Below are 27,950 nucleotides of genomic sequence, written 5' to 3' on the forward strand. Positions count from 1 at the left end.
GACATGGAAGCAGGCAGATAATTATACGGGAAGGCCGTACGACATACTCCTGGATAGAACTAAGATTTTCGTCCAGACGTGCGATAGGCGAGGAATCTCGGTAAACCAATATCATGCAGTTTTCCCTGAGATTTTGGCAGACCGCGCGCGCGACTATTGGACCAATTTCTCATGGTTAGGCATGCGATGGGATGAAATGTACACCATGCTGGACAAGCACTTTAACACCGAGTTGAACCATGCGCAATATTATACAGATTGGACGGCAACCACCTTCGCGCGTATGAGACAAGATAATACAGACAAAGGCGCCCAAGAAGTACTGGAATTATTACTGGACAAGCTAAGACTCGTGCAACGAGCACTCGGAGACGAGTACCAAGGGGAACGCCAACTGCACACGGCAGTGGTGCGAGCCTGCCGAGGAGTGCCCGAGTTTGAAAGTGCATTAATGGTCCAGAAGGGAACATGCGAAGCACTATTCTCTGACCTGCGCGCGTCACTACAAGTGGCACAAGATAGAGCTGGAAGACAACACCTACTGCAGGAAAAGGCGCACGATGCCCATTTCACTGACAGGAGATACCACCGTAACCAGCAAGACCCAAGGCCAGGGCGCGCGCACGCACCAAAATGGAAACCCAACCTTATCCCCAGAGGCAATACAAGATCACCAGGGCCAAGGAATGGCATGCGCACGCATGCAAGTCCAACCACACTCCAGGATAAAAGGGCAGACTATTGCTTCGTATGCAAGAAGCAAGGCTGCAAATCCTGGAAGCACACCAAGGAAGAAAAGGAGAGCGCACGCCAAAGATACCACCAAGCGTGCGATACCTTGGGGGAGGAACACGAGGACTTTGACCAATTCCTTACCAATTGGGAGGCAAGCAGACCTCAGCCGCACGACGACACCAGCGAGGCTGACGACGAGGAGGAGAATGAAGACGAAAAGTACCAGATCGCACAATTTCTCCAAAGCCAAGCATACCTCCATCGCGCGACAGGAGAAGATGTGTATTCTGTAAAGCCCAAACAGCAAGCGGATCAATTCGTGTTACATAACCAATATAGCACGACATATCAAGGAGAGCTATGGGATACAGGAGCCGCGCGTGTGTCCACAGTAGGAAAGTGCCAGGTGTTAGCATACCTGAGAGAAAACCCGCGCGCGCGTATAGATTGGACACCGGGATCGACGGAAGTGCGATTCGGAGGAGGCAAGGCAGAACAGGCTATCGGCACAATGACCATGGAAAACGCACTGGGAACCATTACCTACCACGTCCTAAACGCACAAACACCATTCCTCTTTTGTTTGCACGACGCAGACAAAATGAAGGCGTATTTTAACAATGTTAAAAACGTTATCGTGCGCAAGGATGGCATCAGGATACCAGTGGTGAGGAAATGGGGACACCCATTTTTCAATGTTAGTCGCACGGAGGCGGCAACATTCTTTACTGAGCAAGAACTTCGAAGGCTGCATAGGAGGTTTGGACACCCTCGCACGGAAAGGTTATATAAACTCCTACACGAAGCAGGCCACCGAGAAGTGCGACAAGATATATTGGAGAAAATAACCAAGATTTGCCACCAATGCCAGACGCACGACCCAGCTCCCCAACGATTCAAATTCTCCATTAAGGACGAGTGCGAGTTTAACTATGAGATTATCGTGGACGTACTATGGCTGGATGGCAAGCCAGTACTACACGTTATCGATAGTGCGACGGGATTCCAAGCTGCAACATTCCTGAAGGATATGTCGGCACACACGACTTGGAACGCACTATGCAGGATTTGGATCCATGTTTACCTCGGTCCACCAGATGTTATTACGCACGACCCAGGGAAGAACTTTGCATCAGAGGAGTTCCACAGCAACGCCAGGATAGTAGGAGCTGCGTGCAAAGAGATGCCTGTGGAAGCACATTGGGCATTAGGAAAGGTAGAACGCGCGCATGCCCCGTTAAGGCGTGCGTTCGACATCCTATCCCAGGAGTTAAAGGGTAGTGCGGATAAAGAAACCATCCTGCAAATGACAGTTAAAGCACTAAACGACACGGCTGGACCAAACGGACTAGTTCCAACCTTGCTAGTATTCGGAGCGTACCCCAGGATTAACGAAGATTCTGCACCATCAGCAACTATCGCGCAACGCGCGATGGCGATGTCAAAGGCAAGGAAGGCATTGGCCAAACATCGTGCGGAAATAGCTATCAGCCGCGCGCTTAACACAAGAAACGGACCGCGCGCGCAAGAAATGTTGGAAAGCACGATTGGGAGCGAAGTGTTAGTGTGGAGAGAGGGTAAAGGATGGCAAGGACCATACCAGATTCAAGCTGTGGATCAGACGAATACCACGGTAACCATTAACAACACTCCAAAGACCTTCCGCACGACACATTGCAAACCGTTCCACCGCGACCCAGCCGAAACACAGGAACCGCACGACCTAGACAGGACGACGACCAAGGACCAAGCTGACCCGGACCGGGATAAGACGCAAGACCAACCCGACCCGGACCTGGACGCGCACGACAGGCCATGGACACAAGCAGACCTAGATCGAGCTTTGCAAAAGGAGAAACTTGTGATCCAATTACTGCAAGGAGATGCGTACGTCACAGAAAAAGAGAAAACAGCGTGGGACCTAGCTATCGCACTACGAGCCAAAGGCAAAATCAACACACCCGGACCGCCGTTCGAAACGTCAGACGACCAGGAGATTAATAGCCTGATAGCAAAGGGTGCGATCGAGATGATAAAATATAGTCCGACTCTCCATAATGGCCGGCTGTGGAAGACAAGGCTAGTGCGAGAAATTAAAGGACAGACCTCCGCGCAACCATATGAGAAATCCAGGATGGTGCTACAAGGTTATAATGACCCAGAAAAGGAAGAACTGTTGACGCAAGCACCAACCATCCAACGTATGAGCCAAAGGTTGCTACTGGCGATCGGAGCCGGGTTAATCGCGCGATTAGACATGAGGTTCGAACTGCGGGATATCACACAAGCATATGTGCAATCCGAGGATTTCCTGCAGCGCACGATTATCGCACAGCTACCAAAGGAGATTCGCCATCGCTACCCACCTGACACGGTGCTATGGATTAAAAAGTCGTTGTATGGATTAGCGGAGTCGGGAACATATTGGTGGAAGACATACCACGCGCACCACCGCAACGCCTTAGGAATGAGGCCATCGACGTACGACCCATGTTTACTGCATACAATAGGGGAACCAGACTGTTTTGGTATTACGGGTATGCAGACAGACGACACGCTTACAGTTGCAACTCCGAGTTTTTCAAACCTGGAGGAGGAGAAGTTGCACGCAGCAGGATTCCAGGCAAAGGAGAAACAATTCCTTACGCACGACAACCATTTGGAATTTAACGGATGCAAAATCCAACTGCAGGAAAAGAGCGTGCACATCACCCAAAAAGGGCAACTAGCGCAGCTAAAACTAATCGACCACAAGGCACCAGACGCAGCACAACAATTCATCGCGCAACGAGCCAGAGGAGCATACATCGCTACTATCTGCCAACCAGAGGCTGCGTACGACTTGTCAGTGGCAGCACAAAGCAGCCAACAGCCAACCAAAGAGGCGATAACCGCTTTAAACAAGCGGTTAGCATGGCAGATGGAAAACCCGAACAGGGGGCTTGTGTACCTGCCCATCAACCTGGAGCGCGCGAAGCTGTACATTTTTACGGATGGATCGTTCGCCAATAACAAGGACATGACCTCACAGCTAGGTTATGTTATTGTGTTGGGGGAAGAGATCGCGCGCAGCAAGGAACAATTCCAACTACAGGGGAATATCGTGCACTGGTCCTCTACCAAATGCAAAAGGGTGACAAGAAGTGTGTTAGCAAGCGAGTTATATGGTATGTCCACAGGATTCGACCATGGTTTTGTCCTTTCAACAACGATCGCACGCATCGCAAATGCTTTGGGACAACCACATATCCAAACTATCGTTTGCACAGATTCCAAGTCCTTGTACGACTGTTTAGTGAAACTAGGTAGCACGACAGAGAAAAGGCTGATGATAGATGTAATGTCGTTGCGCGAGTCGTACGAAGCAAGGGAGATAACAGAGATCTGCTGGATAGACGGACACGATAACCCAGCAGATGCCATGACAAAGAAGGATCCCAACGATGCACTCACCAAGCTGATCTCGACCAACAAAGCAACGGTTAGGATCGAAGGTTACGTCGAAAGGCGCACGACTGGGTAACAACATAATCACATCACAACACAAAAGGGAGGTGAACGAGAAAGAGTGTATAATCCTTTGTATTTATCGAAAAAGAAAAATCCAGCGCACGCGGGCGCGCGCAACAAAAACAAGCAGAAAACCCATTAAAGAGGAAAACCCAGCGCACGCAGGCGCGCGAAACAAAAACAAGCGGAAAACCCCATTAAAAAGAAAAGAACCAAACCCCGATTCCCCAGTATAGGAATGTCGCACGCGCGCGACAGTTACTCCAAAAAGATAGGCATGCCAGCCGAACCCAGCGCGCGACCACCATGTTGAGAACCGCCATGCTGAGAACCGCCGTGCTGAGAACCGCCATGGTGCGAGCCGCCGTGCGAGCTACCGCCATCAGACTCGGCCGGAGGGACATTGCCGGCGTGGTGGTGCGAGCATTGAGCAGCACGGCTTTGCCAGACGCACTCAGCACAAGCACCGTTGTGGTAAGGAGGGAGGCGCACGCAATGCCGGAACTTGGGAGAGGCATTGGGGTTGCCACACTTGGAGGGACAACGGACAGCGGTGCGTCCGCGCGACTGGATCAGAACAGCGCGGAAGTAGCTCTCGCGACGAATGATGGTCGCAAACAGGTGCCGGATTTCCTCAGCCGAGCCAGTAGAGACCTTGATCTCGATGTCGCGCGACGGCAAAGCGGCGAGCGCGCGTTCAGAATCCTATAAGACGTGACGTTAGCTTTAGCGCGCGATAAGAAAAGAGAGTCAGGGAATATTTACATTGATGGCCAGGTTGCGGAAGAAAGCACGATTATTTGCGGACGCAGTGGGCAAAGTGATCCAGATCTCATTCTGGGTCCTGCGCACGACAACGGGACCGGCGATGGAATCGACGGTCGAAACAGCAGGGCCAGCAGGGACGAGAGACATGACGACGATCTCGAGTGCGCGCGCGCAAGATGTTGACGACGAAGATCGAGAGAGAGAGAGATGCGGGCGACAGAGAGTGAGAGAGAGAAGTGAAGATTGTTGATGATGAGGAAGAACTGAGCGTGCGACCGATTGTTGATGGAAAGTTGATAAAAGTGAGGATGAGGAGGGAAGAAGTTGAGGGCCGAATCGAGGGAAGGAAGGGCCGTTAATATAGACGGGAAAAGGTGAATCACCTCGAGCGGTTAACTGATCGCACGCGCCTTACAACAAAGATTCGTCAGCAACAAAGAACGAATCACCTCCAGTAATCAAAAGAGGTGCGCAACAATCACGACCAACAAAAGGTGATTCACAGGTCGTTGGTTGAGCGCACAACGGATGATAATGAGAGGCATCTAGCCGTGATTCACGGCGGGAGAATAAGGCACGCGCGCACACGCGCGGTCACGGGACTATTTGGAAACGACATCCCATTTGCATTATTTTCCTTATTTAACATCCCAACCATTACCTGTTGCCGGATACAATAAAAGCGATGCGCGCGCACCCAAAAAGAAAAATTGCCAGTGTTGGAATAGCCTCACTCGCGCGCGCAGCGGAAAGGAGGTAAAGCCGGGCCGGAGCTGCGGCCCCGGCGATTGGGTGACTAAGCAAGGAGCACGGACCGCATGAAAGACTTTTCATCCGGCCGTGAATAATCAAATGCAGTCGCACGACTTAGGTAGAAGACAGACCGAATATACCCAAATTGCAGAGGTATAACGTTCTCACCCATTGATTAAGTCTACCACGCAATGCATTGTTAGTAGACCTGCGAGTCTACGAACAGTTACGTATATCCGCGTCGTTTTAACACGTTATGTAATACCTGTATTTAGCACGAATTTATTACAAATATGTTATTATATCGTCCCACGAGTTAAAAATAATAAATCCTTTTATTTGTTAATAAATATATTTGTATATAAATATTAGCCTCGCTTTTACAATTTTCCAAATATTAATTTTAATGGGTTTTAAACGGTTAAAATAAAATAAAAGGTCAATATTAATATTATTTAAAATTTGGGAAAAACCAACCTCCATTTACAAATAAAGGAAAACTTATATAAAATTTTCAATTAAACGGGGGTATAATTATTTTTTAAATTTTGGGTAAAAACCCTATTAATTTTTATTTTTAACAATATACTTAATTATTTATATTATACGCCGTTATAATATTATTGCGGAATAAAATTGTTTAAAATACCGAAATTACCTCCATTTGCGACGAAAATAAACAAATTGTCCTTAAATTTAAACTAAAATAATCTTTGGTTGGACCCACAGGTATAAGCAAAACTACGAATTGAGCCACGGTTTAATTAGTGGAGCTCGCGTTTAGGGATAAGCCCTAAGATTACCCTAAGATTACGTTAAATCCTGGAAGCTCCTAAACTTTTGTTCCTTCGATAACCGCTGCTGTAGCTTCCTTATCATCGATCTTCGGCGTATATATATTCAAACTGTACCTTTTTGGTACACGGCTATGGCCAATCAGCTTTGGCCGGCAATCCTTGTCGAGTTGAAGGTGAATAGGGTAGTAATTTAAAAATACGGTTGTTTCACAGGGGCCAGTGACAAATTGCACAGTGCCCGGTACAAGTGTCGTTTTTCCGTCCTTTTTAGGTGGCAATTTCCCGAATGCGATTGTGCATATTCGCCCGTCAGCGATGGCATTGCCCGGCCCAATGGCTAAGACGACAGCAACTGTAAAAGCAGTGGCGAGATGCATGGTGCTATATCTTGGTTTACACTCCCGTACAGTATGCAAAGGGCAAATAGTTCTTTTAATATAATGTAGTTGGATTTTTTTCTTTCTGGGAATAGATGTTCAAATTGCCGTGGCTGTAGAGAATAAAAATGAGTACGGGTTGGAGTAAGACAGACTATTTTGAGATTGCAGCTTAATGGCTTTATATTAAATTTTCACCTCTGATTATCGACCAGGAATTGAAAAGAAAATACCCACGTGAAGAAGGGCTCAAGTCATGTAGAAGCTAAAAATAATTATCGGCATTATCTCCGTGATTCGCGCATTGCGTTAATTTCATCAAGACTTTTTACAGGGTACGGTCTCCCTTTTGTGGTTTCCACTTCTCCACGTCGACCGGTTAATCCATAATTGTAATATCAAAACGATATTAGACAAAGTTCATTGACGAGAATTGACAGAACGTAGTTCAGGGACGACTAATGATTCAAACGCATAACATGCCTATGCAAAAGAATACATTATTTCAGCTGCAAGTTTAGTTTTGGACTGGGGCGTGTAAGGCTAAGTGTTTTATTCTCCTGCCCTATAAACAGAAAGGAAAGACAGTTAATGGTTTATATATAAACTTACATAAATATTTGTTTATATGTTATTTTCGGAACTTGATAAGTTATTACTTTTTTGGTTTTTAATGAAAGAAAACATATAAGCTAACCTGTTGGTCTGCCTTCAGCACATGATACAAGTATATTAAAACCCACACTAACGAACACGTGCACGCAAATTAATAGGGTAGGAAAGCCATATATTGGGTTAAATAGCGTCATCTAGCCAAAAAACGCGGAAACTTTTTTATTCCGTTTTTAACGCTAATTTAACGCTCGTTATTATATAATAATTCGATTTATCGGATTATTTAATGCGATACACCCCCTAATTAATTTTTAATATTAAATTAGGGATTAATTGTAATATAGCCCAAGTATAGCCCTTAAAAACGGTATTTTAAATACGTAAATTTATTTACAAAATAAAGGAAAAATAATGTTAAATAACGGTAATGGTGCAAAACGCACTGTAATTAAATTTTGCCATTATATTAAACGCGGGCGGTACATTACCAAATAATAGCTTCGAATCCGTAATATTATACCCATTATTATATAAAGAATTATTATAAAATTAAATATAAGTATTAAAAACGTTTTTAAATTCTAATTTTAATTTGAAATTTTATTTTATATTATAATAACCAAATTATAAATAGCCTTTTCACGTTTGGTAATTTGCCCGCGTATTAGTATTATTATTAGTATAACCTTATAATAATAATAATAATAATAATAATAATAATAATAATAATAATAATAATAATAATAATAATAATAATAATAATAATAATAATAATAAAATTACGTAATAATTTGCCCTTAAATTTATTTAAAATATAAATTATTTCGAAATAAATTCCGCTTTTTTTTAAATTTTATTCCGCCGCGTTAATATATCGGCGTTTAAAAACGTAATTATTAATAATATTTTAAAATGTTTAATATATATACGCGTTATACGCGTATAATTATCGCCGTCCAATATAAAATTAATACGGTTATTTTGATTTTCGCCGTTATTTACTAATAAAACCAAATATTGGTTTTTATCCGGTTATTATAATCCGTTTTACGTTCGTTTATCCGTTTTCGTAATTTTTTTCAACGTTACCGTTAAATTAAACTTCCGAATTTATTAAAATACATTTCGGCCATATTATTCTCCGCCGTTTTAATATCGGTATATTTAATAATTTTCGCCGCCGCGGTTTTTATAACAAATTTAACGTTTTCCGTAATTATTTTTTTTAAATTTTTTTTTATTTGGCGAATTTCCGCCCCGGAGACAAATTTTGTTTAAAATAATTTTTCGGATAATTTTAAATTTAATTCGTTTCCGGATTATTATTTAAAGGACCGGAAAATAGATCAAAAAATGGACGAATATAATTATTTTTAATATATACCCGTAATAAGGTTTTTATTATTTAATTATTAAATAAATGGGTGTGTTTTCTTTCGATCCGTAGGTAAATAAATAGGTGGAATTTATTTTTTATTACGTTTCGTGTATTTTTACGTTATTATTTAATTTTAATAGGAAATTCTCCCCGGTTTTCAAATTAAAATGATATATATATTTATTCCATTAGAAATTTAAAATTGGTTTTATTTTTTTAATATTTATATTATAAAATATATAATCCGCGTATTTTTTATATTATATACGTTTTTTTTGGGTTTTTCGGCCATTTATTAGGGTTTATCGAAATTATTTACCCCCCGGTCCGTTATTTATATATAAATTATTTTATTACATTTTAAACTGGTAAATAATTTATATATTTTTAAAATTGTTTAAAAATTTTTATATAAAATTAACGTAATTTATCCATTTAACTAATATTATACGACCGTAACCCCTTTTTTTACGGTTTTTTACGGATAAAATCTTTTTTATTTTTTATTTGTTTTTTTATTTTTTTCCCCATTTACCGTTCTTACCGGTCCCGGTTTAATATTTATATATAATTAAAAAAACGGGTCGGTAATTACGTATTCGACCATTTTAACGTAAAAAATCGGGTAAATATCCCCCGGTATATTTAATATGATTATTAATAATATAATTAAATTTGCGGCACGGGCGGTTATTACGAATATTACGGAAATTAAAATAAATTTTATTATTTATTTTAAATATTTTTATTAAACGCCGTAATAAATTCGCCCCAATTTTTTATCGTTATTTAATATAAATTATAATAATTTGGACAATATTTATATTTTAACGTAAATATTTTAAAAAATAAATTACGCGTTTTTTAGGTTTATAAAAGGGGCGGATAATAAAAATTATTGGAACGGGGTGGTTTTAACGTTAAATTCCAATAATAATTTATTCGGGTTAATATTTGTTATTTAGGAATTTTTATTATTGTAAATTAATCAAATTACGTCCAAATATTTGGGCCAATTTTCCTAATTAAACGCCATATAAATTTGCAAATAATATTATATTTTTTAATTTGCTCATTTCGTACCGCCGTTAATTTTAAAGGAAATTACGAGGTAATTTTAAAGTTTTAAAATTGGAAATTATTTGTAGGGATAATTAAACCGTAAAATGGCAAATAACCGTTTGTTAACGGATAATAGAAATTTTGTATTATTTGTATAGCTAATTATATAATTAATTATTATAATTATTATTATTAATTATTATATAAAATATTAGAATTAAATACGTGTACCGATTCCATGGTATGATATTTTCGATCCGGATTGCCGGAAGTGCGGGGTAAAACCACGTAATTAATTTTGGCCACGCAGGGCTGGTTGGAACCGTTTATTTGGATTATTTATTACATTTATTAAAAAATGCGACAATAACGGGCATCGAATTTATGCATTTTATATAATTATTATATTTATTATTATATAAATTATACCATTAAATTATATTATTTATTTATTTTATTTGTTTTATTGTAAAAAAGACGTAATATTTAAATTTTGTACGTGTATGCGTTTTATTTATTTGTTTATTTATTTATTTATTTATTTTGGGTATAGGGTAGCCTTATAAAATCGGCTTTTGTTAATATTAATTTCGGGGTAATATATTATAAAAAGAAATTAATTTCTATTAATTTATATAATTCCGTCCAAAATCCGCCCATTTAATTTAATTATTTATTTAAAGTAATTTGGTCGGTAGAATTTCGAAATTATTATTATAATGTTTTCAATTTTATAATATAATTTTTTAATTTTATTAAATATATTATCTTTAAGTATATATTGTAACGGATTCGTGCTAAATGCACGTATTACATGACGTGTTAGAACGACGGGGACACACGTGACCCTCCCTTATATAAACACCCTCCCAGCGCGAATAAACAACGGTCTTATACCTTTACCCTTCAGCTTTAATAATAACTCCATTTGGGAACCCAACAGTCACAGGGCCGTTGGCCTACCCCTTCACATATATATTTAAATAATTTTTTAATTATAATTATTAAAATATTAGGCGGCTGCTTTATTATATTCGGATAAATTTATTATAAAATTTATAAAAATTTATTTTTAATATTTATTTGGCGTTGGTAAAAATTATAATAAGTTTTATCGAAAACGTTGAAAAATGTTTAATTTTTGGTATATATTATAATTACGATCGAATTAGTTTATATATTTTATTATTCCGGTCTATATAATTTATAATAAAAAGTTTGTGGGTTTTACATATAATAATAGTAATTAAAACCGTTTAATTTGGTAATTATAAACGTTTTTAATATAAAAATATATTTAACGTATTAACCGCGTAATTTATAATTTGCGTGTTTATTTTAATTTTTAAGGAATATCGTTATATATTATTATTAACCGTTTTTAAATATATATAATATATATAACTTTTCGTAATATTTTTTATTAAAAAACGGCCAAATATGGCTGTAAAAACGGGATGGTAAATAATACGTCGGTTTAAATTCGATAATTAATTTAATTTAACGTTAATATTATTACCGGGTGGAAAAATCGTAATATGGTATTTAATTTTGGTTTATAATATTCGTTTTAATTCTTTTTAATAAACGCGTTGGAAATTTTTATTAATCGTCCAAAATAAAAATAAAGGTGGTAATAAAATTTGGCGAATATTTTTATCCACCGTATTTATTTTTTTAAATATTTTTTTTAATTTGGAAAAATATTTTAATATTTTATAATCCGTTAAAATTAAAAACGATTAACGGATATTTTATAATTTCGCGTCCCAAATTTTTAAATATATTATTACCGTTTAGAATTCCTTATTATAAATTGTATAATTATTTTATATTGGAAATATTTTCGCCGGATAAAAGGCCATTAATTTTTATAATTCGTCCGTTTTTTTTAAATAGATTATTGCCCAAAACCAAACCGAAATAATTTATTTTAATTTTAATTTTCATTACGTTATTTTATTAAACGAAAATTAGGGTTTGGAAAAAAACCTTTTTTAATTTTTCGAATATATTATTAATTTCCGAAATTCAAAGGAAAAATATCCTTTTTTTATTAATAATAATAATAATTCGATTAAAACGGAATAATTTTAAATAAAACTTCGGTAAAAATTGGCGAATTTTAAAAACCCTCGTAAATTTTTTAACCATATAAATATTTTTTATTTTTATATTATTCGGATTTTTTCCGGATCCGTTTGGATTTTTTTTATTTTAATAATAAATTCCAAATATTTTATTGTTTTTACCGTAAATATATCTCTTTCCAAATCCAAATTTAATCCGGCGTTATTTAATTTTTAAAAGATTACACAAATTTTTTGTTAATATTCGTTTTTAAATTTAATAAATAAATTAATATATCGTTTAAATAAATTAACGTAAAATCGCCCAAAATAATGCCCAATATTTTATTAATATAGCGTTAGAATATTACGGGCGTTTTAATTAAACCAAAAAATAAACCAACCATTTAAAAAACCCGAATAATATTTAAAATACCGTTAAATATTCGTCGTTTTTTACTATTTCTATTTTATAAAAAACGACGCGTACGTCCATTTTCGTAAATTATTTAATTTTTGCCAAAAAACGGATTATTATTTTAATTAACGGTAACGGGTAACGGTTTTATATTATAATATTATTTAATATCCGTTACATAATATAAAAACGCTATTTTTTAACGTTTTATAAATTATTAATATTAATACCGCCGCCGAAAGAAAATTTGCTCGAATTTAATTTTTATCCATTATATTTACAAATTATTTTCGTAATTTAATAGTTAATTTTTCAATATATGGTATAAATATTTGCGAAATAATACCGGAATACGTTTTTAATTTTTTTCCGTAATTAAATATAATGGTTAAATTATTTTTTATACAGGGAAAATTTAAACGTTTTAATTTGGTCGAATAAGTTTTTAAAACCGGCCAATTTTTTAAATAATTTGGTCGGTTTAAAATTACCCGTGGTGATAATATTTATTTTTAAAATTTGGGTTATTTCGCGTAAAAAAATTATTATAGATTCCATTTATCCGGAAATATTTCGTTTTATTTATGTACAAACCGTTAAAAATATATTATCGATAATTACGGTAAATTTATTTTAAATTCGTTACGCAAATAATTCGCGAACCAATATTTTTATATTACCCTAATATGGAGTTTATTATAATTAATTTCGAAAAAATCCTTTAATATATTATTTAAATAAAATCCAATATTACGTTCCGGATTAAATCCGGAATAATATAAAATAATATTAATATTATCCACCTATTTATAACGATTAAGGTATCGGGGTAACCTATTTTTATGGTAAAATATAGTGGGTTAAAATAATTAAACGTCTAACTGTAAATTAAATGTTTTTAATAACTGGAGTAAAATTATAATCGGTTTTAAATAAATATTAAAATTAATTAAAATTTAACTATTGTTAAATAATCCTAAAATCGAATTTATTTATATAATAATAAACGTATTTTATATAAATTATATTCCAAATGTAATTATTTTTATATAAATAATTACAATTATTCCAGGGTAATTACCGCTGGTTTAATTACTTGTTTGGCAATAATCGTAATTATTTTTATTTTGGTAATCGGGTTAAAATTCCTTATTTTATCGTTACGTAATTTTCGTATTTTCCCTTTTTTGGTTTTGGTCCGTAATTTTTAATAATTTTAACCTGGGTTTCCGATATTTTTTCCGTTCTTATTTAATCGTATCGGTTTTAACCCTGGTCGTAATATTAGGCTTTTTTTCCCAAAATTAAATCCCGTGGCCGTATAAATAGGTTATTTCCCTATTATTTTTTCCAAAAATCTTTTCGTTTTTTTCCGTTAATTATAATATCGTTTTAAATTAAAAAACGGTCGCAATTTATTCGCCCGATTTCCGCATTTTCCGTTCGACGCGAATATTTGGCCGAAACCATTATTTTCGAAAATTTCGAAATTATACCGTATTTTATTTATAAGGCCCGCGGTTATTTATATCGTATAATTTTATCGAATTCTTAATATAATAAATATATTCGTCGTAATCGGAAATATAACGTTATTTCCATCCCTATTACCAATTATAAATAATTTTTTTATCGTATATAGGGTTTTAATATAATTTATTTCCCCAATGGGTTAATTAAATTAAAAAAGAATTGGAATTGCAAAAGTTTAAAATTAAAAACGATATTTTCCGTATATAATAGGAAATTACGCCTTTATAACGAAAATTGTCCGAAAAAATTAATCGGTTATTACGTTTGCGCAAATAAAAACGTTTTTTTTAATTTCGTAACGAGGTTAAAATTGTTCGTTTAAATGCGGAATTATCGGTAAAAAATATTACGGAAAAAAATCGTTTGGGGGTCGACAAATTGCCTTTTAATAATCTTTTTAAATTTAATTTTGTTCCGGAATTACGTTTTTTAAATTATATTAATATTATTAACTAATTTTCGGTATTGGGTATTAATCCGTAAAATTGGATATTTGTAAATTTAATTTTTAAAAATAATAGGTGGTATTTTTTTTGGTCGTTTTCTTTTGGCTAATTTATTCGTAATTTTAACTTTTGGTAATATTGGCGGAACGGTTCCTGGCAATTTTAAAGGTGGTTAAAAAATTTCCAAATATTTTTTTCGTACCTATAATTTTTTTATTTAATAAGGTATTTTATTTTACCGTGGTTACGTTTATAATCGAATATTCGTTTTATTTCGTAGGTTTTTTATACGTCGATTTCGATTATTTTTTATATAAGGGTACCGTATAATATTGGTTTTAATAATAATATATTAAATATTAATTAAATTTTATAATAGTTGGTAACGATAATCGGTAATTAATATCGTTAATTTTTTTGTTAATTTTAAAAAGTTTAAGTTTTTTAAAATTTAATTTGTTATTTGGTCGTTGTATTTTAATATTACGTCGAATAAAATAAACGTTATTTTTTTTTTTAAAAACTGGTTGTTTTATCCAATATTAATTGGCGTATTTTATTATTTTTTTTCGTACGAATTTTAATTTTTATTGGAATTTTTATATAGCCGTCGTAATTCGTTTATTTATTTATCGGCCCTTAATACCGGAATAGTCGTTTTAGGTTTTCCGTATATTATAAGGTTAAATCCGTAATTGGCGTAAAACGCGGTTATGTTAATATTTTCGTTTTTTAAACTATTATAGGCGAATTATATTATACGTAATAATTGTACCCAATTATTTTATTTATACTTTACGTAATATTTTTAATATTATTCGAATATTATTCGAATATTTAGTTAATTCGTTTTATTTATCCGTTTATTTGGGGGTAAAATATTATTAATAATTTGTAATTGGTTTTTAGCTATTTTATTAACGATTTTTAAAATTTTAATATAAAAAATTTATTTTTATCGGTAATAATATTTTTTGGTAATCCGTAATTATTAATAGTTATTTGTAAAAATATATAGGCGATTTTTTCGGCATTATTATTTTTTTTATATAGTAAAAAATAGGTATATTTGGTAAATTTATTTATTATAATTAATATATTATTATATTTGGTTCGTATAAATAATTTTTCGGAAAATGGTAATTTAACGATAAAATTTATAATAATAATTTACCAAATTTTATTAAAGGTTGGTAATGGTTATAATAACCCGTAAAACTTATATTTTACGAATTTGTTTTTTACGTAAAATTCGCAATTTTTAATGGTTTTTCGTATTTTTTATCGTATTTCTTTAAAATTATAATATTATTTTAGCCGTTTTTATATTTTGGAAGTTTTTTAATATCCGTAGGCTTTATTTTCGTGGATTTTCCGTATTTTTTGGTATAATTATTATATTTATTATTATAAAATTCCGGTATATTGGTAAAAGGTTTCTATTTTCGTTTATTATAAAAATAACGCGTATTTTTTTGGTATTATATTTTCGTAATTTGGTTTTTAGTTTAAAACGTTAGTTTTGCCGTTTTTTATTTTTTTTCGGTAAATAATTTTAAAATAAAATTTTAATAAAAGTTTTAACCATTTAATTTTTCGTTTATTTAGTATTTTATTAATGGTAAAATGGGTTAGGCTTTTATAATTTGTATAAATTAATATTTCGTATTTAATTCCGGATAATTGGGGTTTTTATTTTTCGAATATTCGAATAATAATTATTAATGTTTTATCGTATATTTGGTAATTAAATTTTGGTTTATATAATTTTTATAAAAAAAAGGCGCAAAAATGTAGCCTTTTTTTCGTTTCGTTAATTAAACTATTTTCCGATTGCGTAATCGAATACGTCGGTTTCGATTTCGAAAAATTTCGTTAAATTTAATATTTTAAAAATCGGTTTTCGGGTTATTACATTTTGTAATTATTTAAAAGTTTATTACGTTTATTCCGTCCATTAAAATCTTAAGTTTTTTTCAATTATACTGGTTAATGGGGTAATAATCGCGCCGTATTTTTTAATAAATTTTTTATAAAAACTTACAAATCCGAAAAGAATTCGAACGTTTTTTACGTTTTACGGTTAAAATTATTTTTTTATTATTTAAATTTTTAATTTTTCCATTTTAATCTTTCCAAAAACGATAATATATTTTAAAAAATTAATTTATTTATTATAAAAAAAACATTTTTTTAATTTAATTAAAAATTTAACGTTTTATAATTTTCGTAAAATCGTGTAAACGTATTTTTTATATTTTTTAACGTTTTAGAAAAAATAAAAATATTATTTAAATAAATAACGACGAAAATATTTAAACATTTTTTAAAAACGTGGTTAATTATAATTTAAAAAATTATTACAACGTTGGTAAAACCGAAGGGTATTACCAAACATTCGTAATATTTTCGTTTGGTGCGAAACGTGGTTTTCCATTTTTCGCTTTTTTTTATACGGATTAAATTATATGTTTTTTTAAAATTTAATATTGTAAATTATTATATTTGGTAAAATATATTTCGGAGTTTTTTTATTAGTGGGAGTAAATAATAATTTTTAATAATAATATCGTTTAATTATTTATAATTTACCTATAATTATAATTTTCCGTCTTTTTTTTGGTACGAAAAAAATTGGGTATTTTATTGGTAATATTAATGGTTTAATATAATTCTTTTTGAAATTTTTTGCAAAATATTCGTTTAATATTTTTATTTATATTGGGTTTAAACCGTATATTTTATGGAATTTTAATTATATTTTTTTTTAAATGGTATTTTATTGTTAAATAAATTATATTCGGGTAACCCGGTTTTAAATTTTTAATTAAATCATCGTATATAAATTTGGTATTTTTTTGGGATTTTGCCCTTTTTGGTCGGTACGTTCGTATTTGGTATTATAAGGTTAAATTGGCTTTAATTTATAAATAATTATTTTTTTTCCGATATTAATTTCGGGTTTGGTCGTTTCTTTCGTAAATACGTTATTTATTTATTTAATTCGTCCGTATTTTATATTTTTTATATAAATTTTAATACATTATAAATTATTTAATAATTAAATATTTTTTTATTAAATTTGGCCGGTTATTTAATTTATTTTGTGGTTATTTTTTTTAAACCAGGGGATTTTTAAAATTATATTTTTGTTTTTTATTTCCGTAATATTTAAAATAATTTGTTTTTTTCTTCCGTAGTTTTTTATCCAAAGATATACGGTTTTTATTTTAATAATACCGTTCCCGTATAAAATTGCTTTTTTTCACGGTTTATAATTAATATGGTTTTTTTTTATTACCAAAATATCCGTCGTTTTATTATAATTTTTGGTAATATATAATTATTTTATATTTTATTATCGAAAAATGTTTGTATGGGTTTTTTATTAAATCGTATATTAAAAAATATATATTCGTGTTTTATTACCGTATTTTACGTAACGTTTAGGGTTTTTTGTTTTATTTTTATCGTCGCCGTTTAATACCCTATACCGTTTAATTACCTTAATTTTTTGGTTTATTGGATTCGCGTTTTGGGTTTTTATTTTTTTTATTTCGGGGTATAAAATTATTTTTTATTTTAATTTCGTCGAATAAATATTTGGTTAATATAAATATTTTACGTACGTTTGTAGGCGTTTATTTGTTTTTTATTTTCGGATTTTATATAATTTCAATTATAAATGTAAATATTTGGTATGGTTATTTTCGTGCGTACCAATCTTATATTTTAATTAATATATGGATTTTATATATATTACGGGTATATTTATATTATAAAAAATTTGGTTGGTTGTAATATATTATAAAATATTTATCGTATAACGTAAAAATAATTGCTAATTTGTTCCGTAATTTAATTTTAATTTTGCAATTGGATAATTTTTTAATTGTATAAATTTCGCTAATTTTTATAATTAATCGCCGTCGAAAAAAAAATTGTGGTAAATTTTTTTATTTAGGTGGATTTTGTAATTATTTTGGAAATATTCGGCCTAAAAAATACGTGGGTATTTCGGATATTTAATATTAAATATTGGGTAATTTCCAAACGTAAAATTCGGGTTTTTTAAAGGGTTTTGCCTTTATTATACCGGATTATATTTTGAAAATTGGATTAATTAATTATTTCGGTATAAATTAATTTGTTTTTCAACGTATTTGTAAAAATTATTAATTTTTTCCGCGTTATAACGGTTTGGAATTATTTTTTTTCGTTATTTAAATTGTTTTTAAAACGTTATTAAAAACTTTTCCGTTAAAAATTAATTGGTTATTTTAATACGGTGGATTTATTCCAATAATCTTATGTCGGATTTTTTTAAAACGTTCGAATTTGTAAACCCGGATAATATGGCGTTTTGTCGGTATAAATTAATTAATAATTTTATTTTTATGGATATTCGGTTTCATCATTAATATTCGGGTATTTTTTAATTTTTAAAAATATTATTTTACGTCCATTTTAAAATTATTGTAAATTATATAATTATCGTCGTAATAGGTAATTTAATTTATTAGGCTGTATTAATTAAATTGTATTTATTAATGGTTTATAACGTTAAATTTTCGTATTTCTTCGGGTTTACCTTTAAAATCGAAAGTAAAATCGGGGGTATTATTTTAATTTTTAGGGTAATTTTTGGCGATATATTTTATTTTATTTTATTTAAAATATTTACCATTTTTGGGATTTTTACGAGGTTTTTTATATTATATTACGTTAAAATTTATAAATTCGTTATACGTTTTATATAAGGTATTATATTAATAAAACGGTTTAAAATATTAATATTTACGTCCGGTATTAGTTTATCGTAAAGTTAATCCCTATATATTACGTTTTTCGCGTCGTTCCAGTTTTTTTTCGTATTATCGGTTATTAATTTTAATTATTAATTTTACGTATTTAATTAAAATATCGGGTCGTTTTTTTAATAAATTTATTTTTAATTCTTTTTTTAAATTCCGTATAAAAACGTGTTATTAGGGTTTCGGGGCCCTATAATAATTTGGCGGTAATTTGTCGAAATTTATTAATATATTTGGATATTAATTTAATTTAAATAAAACGTACTAATTTACGTTTAACCGTACGTTTTTCGTTTAAATTACCGAATGTTTTTTAAGGTATTTTTCGAAATTATCGTAATTGTCGAAAATGGGGTTGATTTTAATTTTACGGTTTTTTTTTTATAATTTAAATAATTTCGTAATATAAATTTAAATTAGGCGAACGCGTTATGTTTTAAAAATTAAATTAGGTAAATAATTTTATTTATATTATTATCGAAATTATTTTCGTTAAAATGTAAATAAACCCGGATTTTCGTAAGGAATTTTTATAAAATATTTATGGTACCGTTAAAAGGCGTAAATAAAAAATATTTAATATTATTTTTATTAATTTGGTTAATTTATTCGATTATTCGTTTTTAAAATTGTCGATTTTCGGTTTAGAACGTCGCGATTATTTAACGTAAAATATCAACGTTGGCCGGAACGTTAATAATAAAAGGGGTTTAAAAGGTAATTTTATTAAAAGATATTATTTCGGCGGTATTATTCGGTATATTTTAAAACAAAATATTAAACAAAAATAATTAAAATATTACGATTAAAATATCGGGGTAACTTATTTTTATAATAAAATATAATGGGTTAAAACAATTAAACGTTTAATTACGAATTGGGTATTTTTAATAATTGGGGTAAAATTATAATCGGTTTTAAATAAATATTAAAATTAATTAAAATTTAATTATTATTAAATGATTTTAAAATCAAATTTATTTATATGGTAATAAACGTATTTTATATAGGTTATATTCCAAATATAATTATTTTTATATAAATAATTATAATTATTTTAGGGTAATTACCGCTGGTTTAATTACCTTTTTAGCAGTAATTGTAGTTATTTTTATTCTGGTAATCGGGTTAGGGTTCTTTATTTTATCGTTACGTAACCCTCGTATTTTCCTTTTTTTAATTTTGGTCCGTAATTCCTAATAGTTTTAACCTGGGTTTCCGACACTTCCTCCGTCCTTGCCCAATTGTATCGGTCCCAACCCTGGTCGTAATGTTATTTATATTTATTTCGTATTTTGTAATTTCCCGTATTATTAAAAAAGCGCGATTTAATACGGTGCCCAATTAACGCGGGGTGGGTAACGGGAATTTATTAACCCGTAATTAAACTGCGTATTTTTCGTTTATTACCGCGTAATATTCGTAATTTAAATTTATTTATATATTAACGAATTATAAATTATTTAAAAAAACGGAAATAAAAAAGGGCAAACCCTTTATAATTTGGTAAATTCTTTCCTCGCCGCCGTCGGTTATTATTTTCACCGTTTTTACGGTTTTTATTTTTTTATAATATCCGGCGTAAAAGTTTAATTAAATTTTATATCAAAGGTTATTTATTTTTTTATTAAAATTGTTTAAATAAAATAATGGTAATTATCGTATTTGGATATATATATATATATATATATATATATATATATAATATAATATAAGTATAATATATATAATGCGCGTATTGTATAATTTCCTCTACATACGACGATAATTAATTAATTTTCATTAAATTAAAAGGGGCGCGATTTTTTCGGTCGATTTAATTGGTCGAAGAGTCATGTGGTTAAAAGGTATATAAAGCGCCCGGTCCACCCTGCAACGCAGGGGGGTTTAATTTAAACATTAAAATTAGGCTTTTACCAGTTTTACTATTTACGGAAAAATTAAAGTACCTAAATTACTTTTTCTCCAAAATTATTACCAAAATCGGCAACGCCCACAAGGCCCACATTATTGGACGATAGTGTTAGGGGAGGGATTTTACCTTTACCACCATAGTAAAGCCGGAAGTTAAAATAATATATTTAAAGGATTATCCTAAGGTTAAAAATATTAAAAGACCTTAAAAAGGCTTTTTAAAAAATACTAAATATAAATTGAAAAGAAATGTAAAACTGTTATAAAATTTATTAATATTAGTTTAACGCATGAAAAATGTGGTTTTCCGTCTAATGCACTGCCAGATGTACGTTGTATTTTATCGTATATCGTTGCTTACTTAAAGGGGTTTTTAAACATAGTAGAACCTGTTATATATTAGTCTTAAGCCCTTAATACGCAAGAATTATTACGAAGCTAGCATTTTTACTCACATTCGTGTGCACCCACTTCGTACCAAACCACAATTCGGGCAACGAAAGTCAGTTTGGGGTTTGGGTTTGGGTTTTAGGTTTAGGTTTGGTCTGGGTCTGGGTCTGGGTCTGGGTCTGGGTCTGGGTCTGGGTCTGGGTTTGCACTCGGAAGCTTTTACGGAGGCACCATGGGCTTTATTCGCGACACCCCGGGCAGCCAGAACAACGGAGTCACTGGTATGTGCTGCTAATGGGTAAAGCGTTCACATAAACGCTGAATGCCAAACTGGTTTAAATAACTGCATGATTAATGGGAAAGGAGCCGGGCAAATGCTCAAAGTTAAATTAAGAAAGGAAAGAAATAAGGATGGGTAAATAAGTATTCGAGCTAAAAATTAACCACAATGCACGAAGGGAAATGGCAGATTGTAATAATTGTGTTGGGGGATTAATATTTCCCAAACTAATAATGTACTTATATCTTGTGGTGGAGGAGGCCAACAGGGCAGCTTACATATTATTTTTCATTAAAAAACAAAAAAAAATACTATGGTGGTAAGGGTAAAAATCCCTCCCCTGGCACTGTCGTCTAGTATGTGGGCCTTGTGGGCGTTACCGACTTTGGTAATAATGTTGGGAAAAAAATGATTTAGGTACTTAATTCCTCCCGCAAACAGTAAAACTGGTAAAAACCCACGGGGAGGGTTTTTTTCGCACGACATTATAATAATGTTTTATTAAATTCCGAAAATGACTGCTGAACAAGCATTTATGTCAGTCTATATATAGACCAATGACTGTTTTTCCTTTTTGTTTTTAGGGCAGGAGAATAGGACATTTAGCTTTAGCCTGTTATGCATTCAATCATTGGTCACCCCTGAACCACACTCTGTGAATCTTTGTTATTATGCTTTTTCTAATACCGTTTTAATATTACAATTCTGGACTATTCGGTCGACATTGAAAAGTGGAAACCACAGAAGGGAGCCTGTACCCGGTAAAGATGCTTGTTGAAATTGGCCCAATGCGCGAATCATGTGTTACGCCGGTATTTTTAGCTACTACATTATGTGAGACCTTTTTGTACCCGGGTATTTTCTTTTCCATTTCTTGTGTCAATAATGATCAGAGTTGAGAATGTACTATATGAGCGTTGACGCCGTTAAGCCACAGTCTCACCAAAAATCTCCAAGTCTACCTCAATCCGAAACTTCTTCCTTGATCCTACCATAGCCGCAGCTTGAATATCTATTTCAGAAAAGAATACTACTCCATTTTCTTTTTTTTCTGTTTCGTTTATTTCCTCCTATACACCGTACAAAAACTCACTTAAATATATCGTCACCAATGCGTCTCGACACTGTTTTTATCATCGCTACCGTCTTAGCTTTCGGGCCGGGCAATGCCATTGCAGAGGTGCGAATATGCTCACTCGCACTTGGGAAAATAATTAATGGGGAGGTAACGGAGTATCTGGAGGACACCTTGCAACATCTCCCAGGCCCAGCAGGAAATGTTGTTTTGGAGTATGAAGACTTTTCCATCCAGCTGTCACTCACCAAGAATTGCTGGCCAAAGTTGAAGCGCGGTAGCGTTGTACCGAAGGGGTACAGTTTACATGTGTACTCACCCACCATTGAGGGACACGCAGCTACATCAGCGGTCCTCGAGGATGACGATCGTCTCATGCTCCCGGGCTTCGACCCACTTAAAATGCGCGTACAGTTTTATGAGTGGCTCGTTGGATTGTCATGGAAACCCTTAAACAAAAGGCCCTTAGCACACGAACCAAAACCTTTAACCAAATGACCTTTTCTTTTTCTTCTTTTTTGTTCTTTTCTGCTTTCGGCACTATGTCGATACAAACAGGTCCTTGAGCAGGGATTGAATGGAAACCATCAAACCTAAATAGTTGTGTGTCCTATGGAAAAGGATTCAGCCGCCATTATGCGGTATACAGTTACAAGTTTCCGTTTTCATCGATATCATGCATACCGCGCTTGATTTCCATGCTGAAAAGGCCGAACTGCAAGAAATAGTACACAGTGAGTAGGTTAGTCAAGTAATGTAGCATCCATAAAGGGCGAGTAAACCTGGGTAAAGAAAGGGAGGAGGAAACGAGGCTGATTGTGATGGAAAGATGCGAACTTTTAATATCCGCTGCTGCTTCTCTCTTCCATATCCTATAAATCAAGCTCGATCAATATTTTGGGGCCCATCATGTACTTATAGTCTCTGAGCTCAGACAGCTCGCTTGTTAGGACCTTGGTGTTGTATGGGTGTGGGGGGCTGTATAGCTAGTACGTGAGTAAGTGAACCATGGAAGCAATGGGCATAGCTTTGCTTGTTATCCTATTGATTGATTGGATTAGGGTGGCTACAATGTAGGTCTGCGAAAAGAATATAGTTGTAGGAACTTATCCCTATAGTAACTATTGATAAGGGATGCGTGGAATAATAAACCGACACTATTTTACCAATCACAGTCATTGATTCGCCGACTACCGGCGTCTTTGTGTTGTAGCACCACCAGACGGCGTGACACAATGTTCCCTGCATAGACCCATTCATCATGACAATGGCGCTAATCGCTAAGAGCGATACGAAACCCATGGTGGGGGGGTTGGCGGGATCCCCATACGGAAACGGGCTAATCATTCAACCGTGGTATGGATATGAAGCCGATGACGGGGCATGAATTCTGAATGGGGCCGATGATATCAGTGGGTCATTCATCAATAGTCGATAACCGGGCTTAGGTAACTCTGTGTGTCTTGGCATTTTCCTGGAGATACGAGAGGGTTTTTATTTTAGACTTAAAAGTCAGACGATGTCATGATACTTTTACCCCAGATTGTATCTTCGCAGCAAACCCGCATCAACATGATTTCGACACTTACATCCCCTACGCATCCAGCCAATGGTGTCCCGCCAAACCCGGGTAGCCGGCTAGTGCAGCCCGATGAGCTACGCGCTGCGTTCGCCATGGCCATGTCGCAAATGTACAAAAACGAGGTTCCTCTATACGGCGACCTGATGCGAATCGTACAAGGGGTCAACAAGACAGTGCTCGAGCGTTCATCTGATGAACCCCCTAGCTCCGATGCACTGGACCAGCTTACCATGGAACGCCACGGTGCGATTCGCCTGGGCAAGGCTTCAGAGCTTCGGACCGTTCGTCGCATCTTTGCCCTGCTCGGGATGCACGCGGTCGGCTACTACGACCTCTCGGCAGCCGGTCTGCCCATGCACGCCACGTGCTTCAGGCCGCCGGATTCGGGCTCCCTCAGACGCAACCCGTTCCGCGTCTTCACCACGCTGCTGCGCACCGACCTGATCCGCTCCGAGGCGGCGCGTCAGCTCGCTCTGGAACTGCTGTCGAGGCGCAACCTGTTCAGCGACGAGCTGATGCAGATGCTGGACCGGGCCGAGAGCCAGGACGGAATCTCGATCGACGAGGCCGATGTTTTCATCCGCGAGGCGATGCAAATCTTCCGGTGGGCGCCCGTAGCGGCGTCGACGCTTGCCGAGTACCGAACGCTCCGGGAGCAACACCCGATTCTAGCCGACATTGCCTGCTTCAAGACGGCCCACATCAACCACCTTACCCCGCGCACGCTAGACATTGGCATGACTCAATTGGCCATGCTGGACGAGGGTATGGCCGTCAAGGACCGCATCGAGGGCCCGCCTCCTCGCAAATGCCAGATCCTCCTGCGCCAGACGAGCTTCCTGGCCCTCGAGGAAGCCATTCGCTTCAAGACCGACGAAGCGTCCGAGGAAGACGCCGCCGCCAATCTGGTCAGCGCTTCCCACAAGGCGCGGTTCGGCGAAATCGAGGAGCGTGGTGCAGCTGTGACGCCCAAAGGCCGCCGGCTGTACGATGAGCTGCTCGAGGAGGCCTTTGCTGAGAGTGCGGGCAAGAGCATCCCCGAGATTGATGCCGCCATGGCCAAGGTGTTTCTCAGATATCCCGACGACTGGAATGAGCTCTGCACGCGGGGTCTCGTGTACTACGAGTATCGTCTGGGGTCGAAGAGGCCCGGCGCAGATGACGTTTTGCCGCTGGGTCAGGCGCCGGAGACCGAAGTAGAGCGGCTGGTGGATCAAGGCTTCCTTGAAAGGGTGCCAATCACGTACGAAGACTTCTTGCCCTTCTCAGCAGCCGGCATCTTCCAGTCCAACTTGCCGCAGGACGGCAAGAATGATCCTGCAGAGAAGGAAGTCATCAGGGCATCGCCGGATCATGTCGGCATGGAAAAGTCGCTGGGTTCCGCCATCATCAACCCAGACAGTCTGTACGAGGAGGTTCAAAGGAAAAGTCTGGCGTCTAGCTGGACGGCACTGCAGTCGATAGCTTATGTGTCTGGCCCAAAGTAGGCTATGGTCCCTTTTTCTTGAATTGATGAACGACTTCTCACTTCGCCAGCTCGAATGATTTCTATTTTTGTCAAAACTCAAGCTTTGAGTACCCGTACAGATCTATGATCAAAGAACTTAATAACCAGACCGTATGCTCCTGATAATATGAACTCCCTGAACTGTACAAAAGACCATAAAAACGCCGTAAGCCCAAAACCAAGAACTGCGATGCCATGCAGCCACCCAACTCCGTTGTATTCACATCCAATTCATAACTAGCACATCAAGATCTCATCGGAGATGGTCAATGAGTGTTGAACATGTTAGAAATGAGCTCGGTCCGACGGAGCAGCCGATTCTTTTAGCGGCCACCTTTTCCTGTAGGCGCCTTGGGTGTCTTCCCGGTTGACCTTTGAGAACCAGCAGCAACCTGTGGAGTAGTGGCAACCTTTGGAGTAGTGGCAACCTTTGGAGTAGTGGCAACCTTTGGAGTAGTGGCAACCTTTGGAGTAGTGGCAACCTTTGGAGTAGTGGCAACCTTTGGAGTAGCGTCAGGAAGGCCACTCTTGAGAGCATCAGCATAAGACTTGCCCGTCTTGACCTGAGAAGAAGGCGGCTGGGAAGAAGACCGCTGGGAAGAAGGCTGCTGGGAAGAAGACCGCTGGGAAGAAGGCTGCTGGGAAGAAGACCGCTGAGAAGAAGGCGGCTGGGAAGAAGACCGCTGGGAAGAAGACCGCTGAGAAGAAGGCGGCTGGGAAGAAGGCTGCTGGCGTAAATTGCACGCGCCAGTAACATCCCTCTTACACGAACTGCCCCCTTGTTGCTGGTTGGCGCCAATCTCTGCGTTCTCGGTTTTTGTTTTCACTTCGTTTGCCTTAGGTAGGACCTCTGCTCCCATCTTACTAGCTTTATATCCCGATAGCGGATTCAAGGTTGACATTAAGCCAGCGGCCGCTTTTTTATCGCGGGCGTCTTGTTTAACAGTTAGGGCTTCTCTCTCGAGATCCATGGAGCCTATCTTCTGGGCGGTTGCCATGGCTTCACTGGCGGTATTCATGGCTTCATCGGCATTTGCTTTTCCCTACACGGCCGGGTCATCATTAGCTTTTTTCTTTTTTTTTCTTTTCCTTTTTTAAATATACACACGTATTTGATGGGAAAATGCCTTTACACATCTGAGATAGCATGGAAATGTGACTTACATCGTTCTTGGCTTTATCGTTCAATACGTAACCCGTAGCGCCGACGGCCGCGACTCCCCCGGTGATCGTGGTGCCTGAAGGGGCAGAGGCGGCAGTGGCGATTTTATTGGCGGCGTCGGCGGCAGTTTCTGCGCCACTGGGGACAGGGGCGGATATAACAGCCTGGATTAGCGCCGCGAGTGCGAGGACGGAGTTGAAGCGCATGGTGGACTTGGGGGTTAAGGGTAAGTAGCGTTGGTGCTTTGCTGTTTTAGGGACAGAAGGTATAGACACGAGAAAATAAGGATGGGTAGAATGTAAATAAAATTTGAGAAGCAGAAGGGCAAGTAAAATGAAACCAAGAAAATCGGACAAAGAAAATAACAAAGGAAAAGAACAAAAGAAAAAAAAATGAAAAGGCGAGTGAACTGATGTTGTTGATGATGTTGATGATGCTGGATGAAGAGGAAGGCAAAAAGAAGTATCATGAAAGCTCGAAGCCGACTTTATATCTCAAAGTCCAACTTCCATCCTACCCATGGACGGCCAAATATGGCGGGCTTGGCAGACATGCATTTTCTTCCTGTTTACTCCATGATACCAGGTAGTTGATTACTGTTAGGGATAGGCCTCTGTGCCATGGTCCATCTCGACAGGGGCCATGATTTGCTACAGTGTACTCAGTAGCCATGTCTTAATCCTATGCAGCCATTTCCATGGGATAGAATGGCCAGCAGGAGGAGGCTGACTCTCCCTGGCATGCGCAGCCAGAGTAAGATTTGCC

The 27,950-nt window shown here is 35.4% G+C and overlaps 3 protein-coding genes across 3 annotated transcripts; 2 read left to right on the plus strand and 1 right to left on the minus strand.

The window, feature by feature from the left end:
• Positions 1 to 22,970: 22,970 nt before the first annotated feature.
• Positions 22,971 to 23,432, plus strand: PgNI_12059 (uncharacterized protein; the record flags this gene model as incomplete). Its single annotated transcript, XM_031132016.1, has 1 exon — positions 22,971 to 23,432. The coding sequence occupies one exon, from the start codon at positions 22,971 to 22,973 to the stop codon at positions 23,430 to 23,432; it is 462 nt and encodes a 153-aa protein (XP_030977124.1).
• Positions 23,433 to 24,506: 1,074 nt separating this feature from the next.
• Positions 24,507 to 26,003, plus strand: PgNI_12060 (uncharacterized protein; the record flags this gene model as incomplete). Its single annotated transcript, XM_031132017.1, has 1 exon — positions 24,507 to 26,003. One exon carries the CDS (start codon positions 24,507 to 24,509, stop codon positions 26,001 to 26,003), a length of 1,497 nt encoding a protein of 498 aa, XP_030977348.1.
• A 343-nt stretch (positions 26,004 to 26,346) lies between these two features.
• PgNI_12061 (uncharacterized protein) lies at positions 26,347 to 27,391 on the minus strand (the record flags this gene model as incomplete). The annotated part of the gene is made up of 2 exons (XM_031132018.1): positions 26,347 to 27,066; positions 27,188 to 27,391. The coding sequence occupies 2 exons, from the start codon at positions 27,389 to 27,391 to the stop codon at positions 26,347 to 26,349; spliced, it is 924 nt and encodes a 307-aa protein (XP_030977310.1).
• Positions 27,392 to 27,950: the final 559 nt, after the last annotated feature.

This window comes from Pyricularia grisea, assembly GCF_004355905.1.
Source record: "Pyricularia grisea strain NI907 chromosome Unknown Pyricularia_grisea_NI907_Scaffold_8, whole genome shotgun sequence".
Classification (NCBI taxonomy): domain Eukaryota; kingdom Fungi; phylum Ascomycota; class Sordariomycetes; order Magnaporthales; family Pyriculariaceae; genus Pyricularia; species Pyricularia grisea.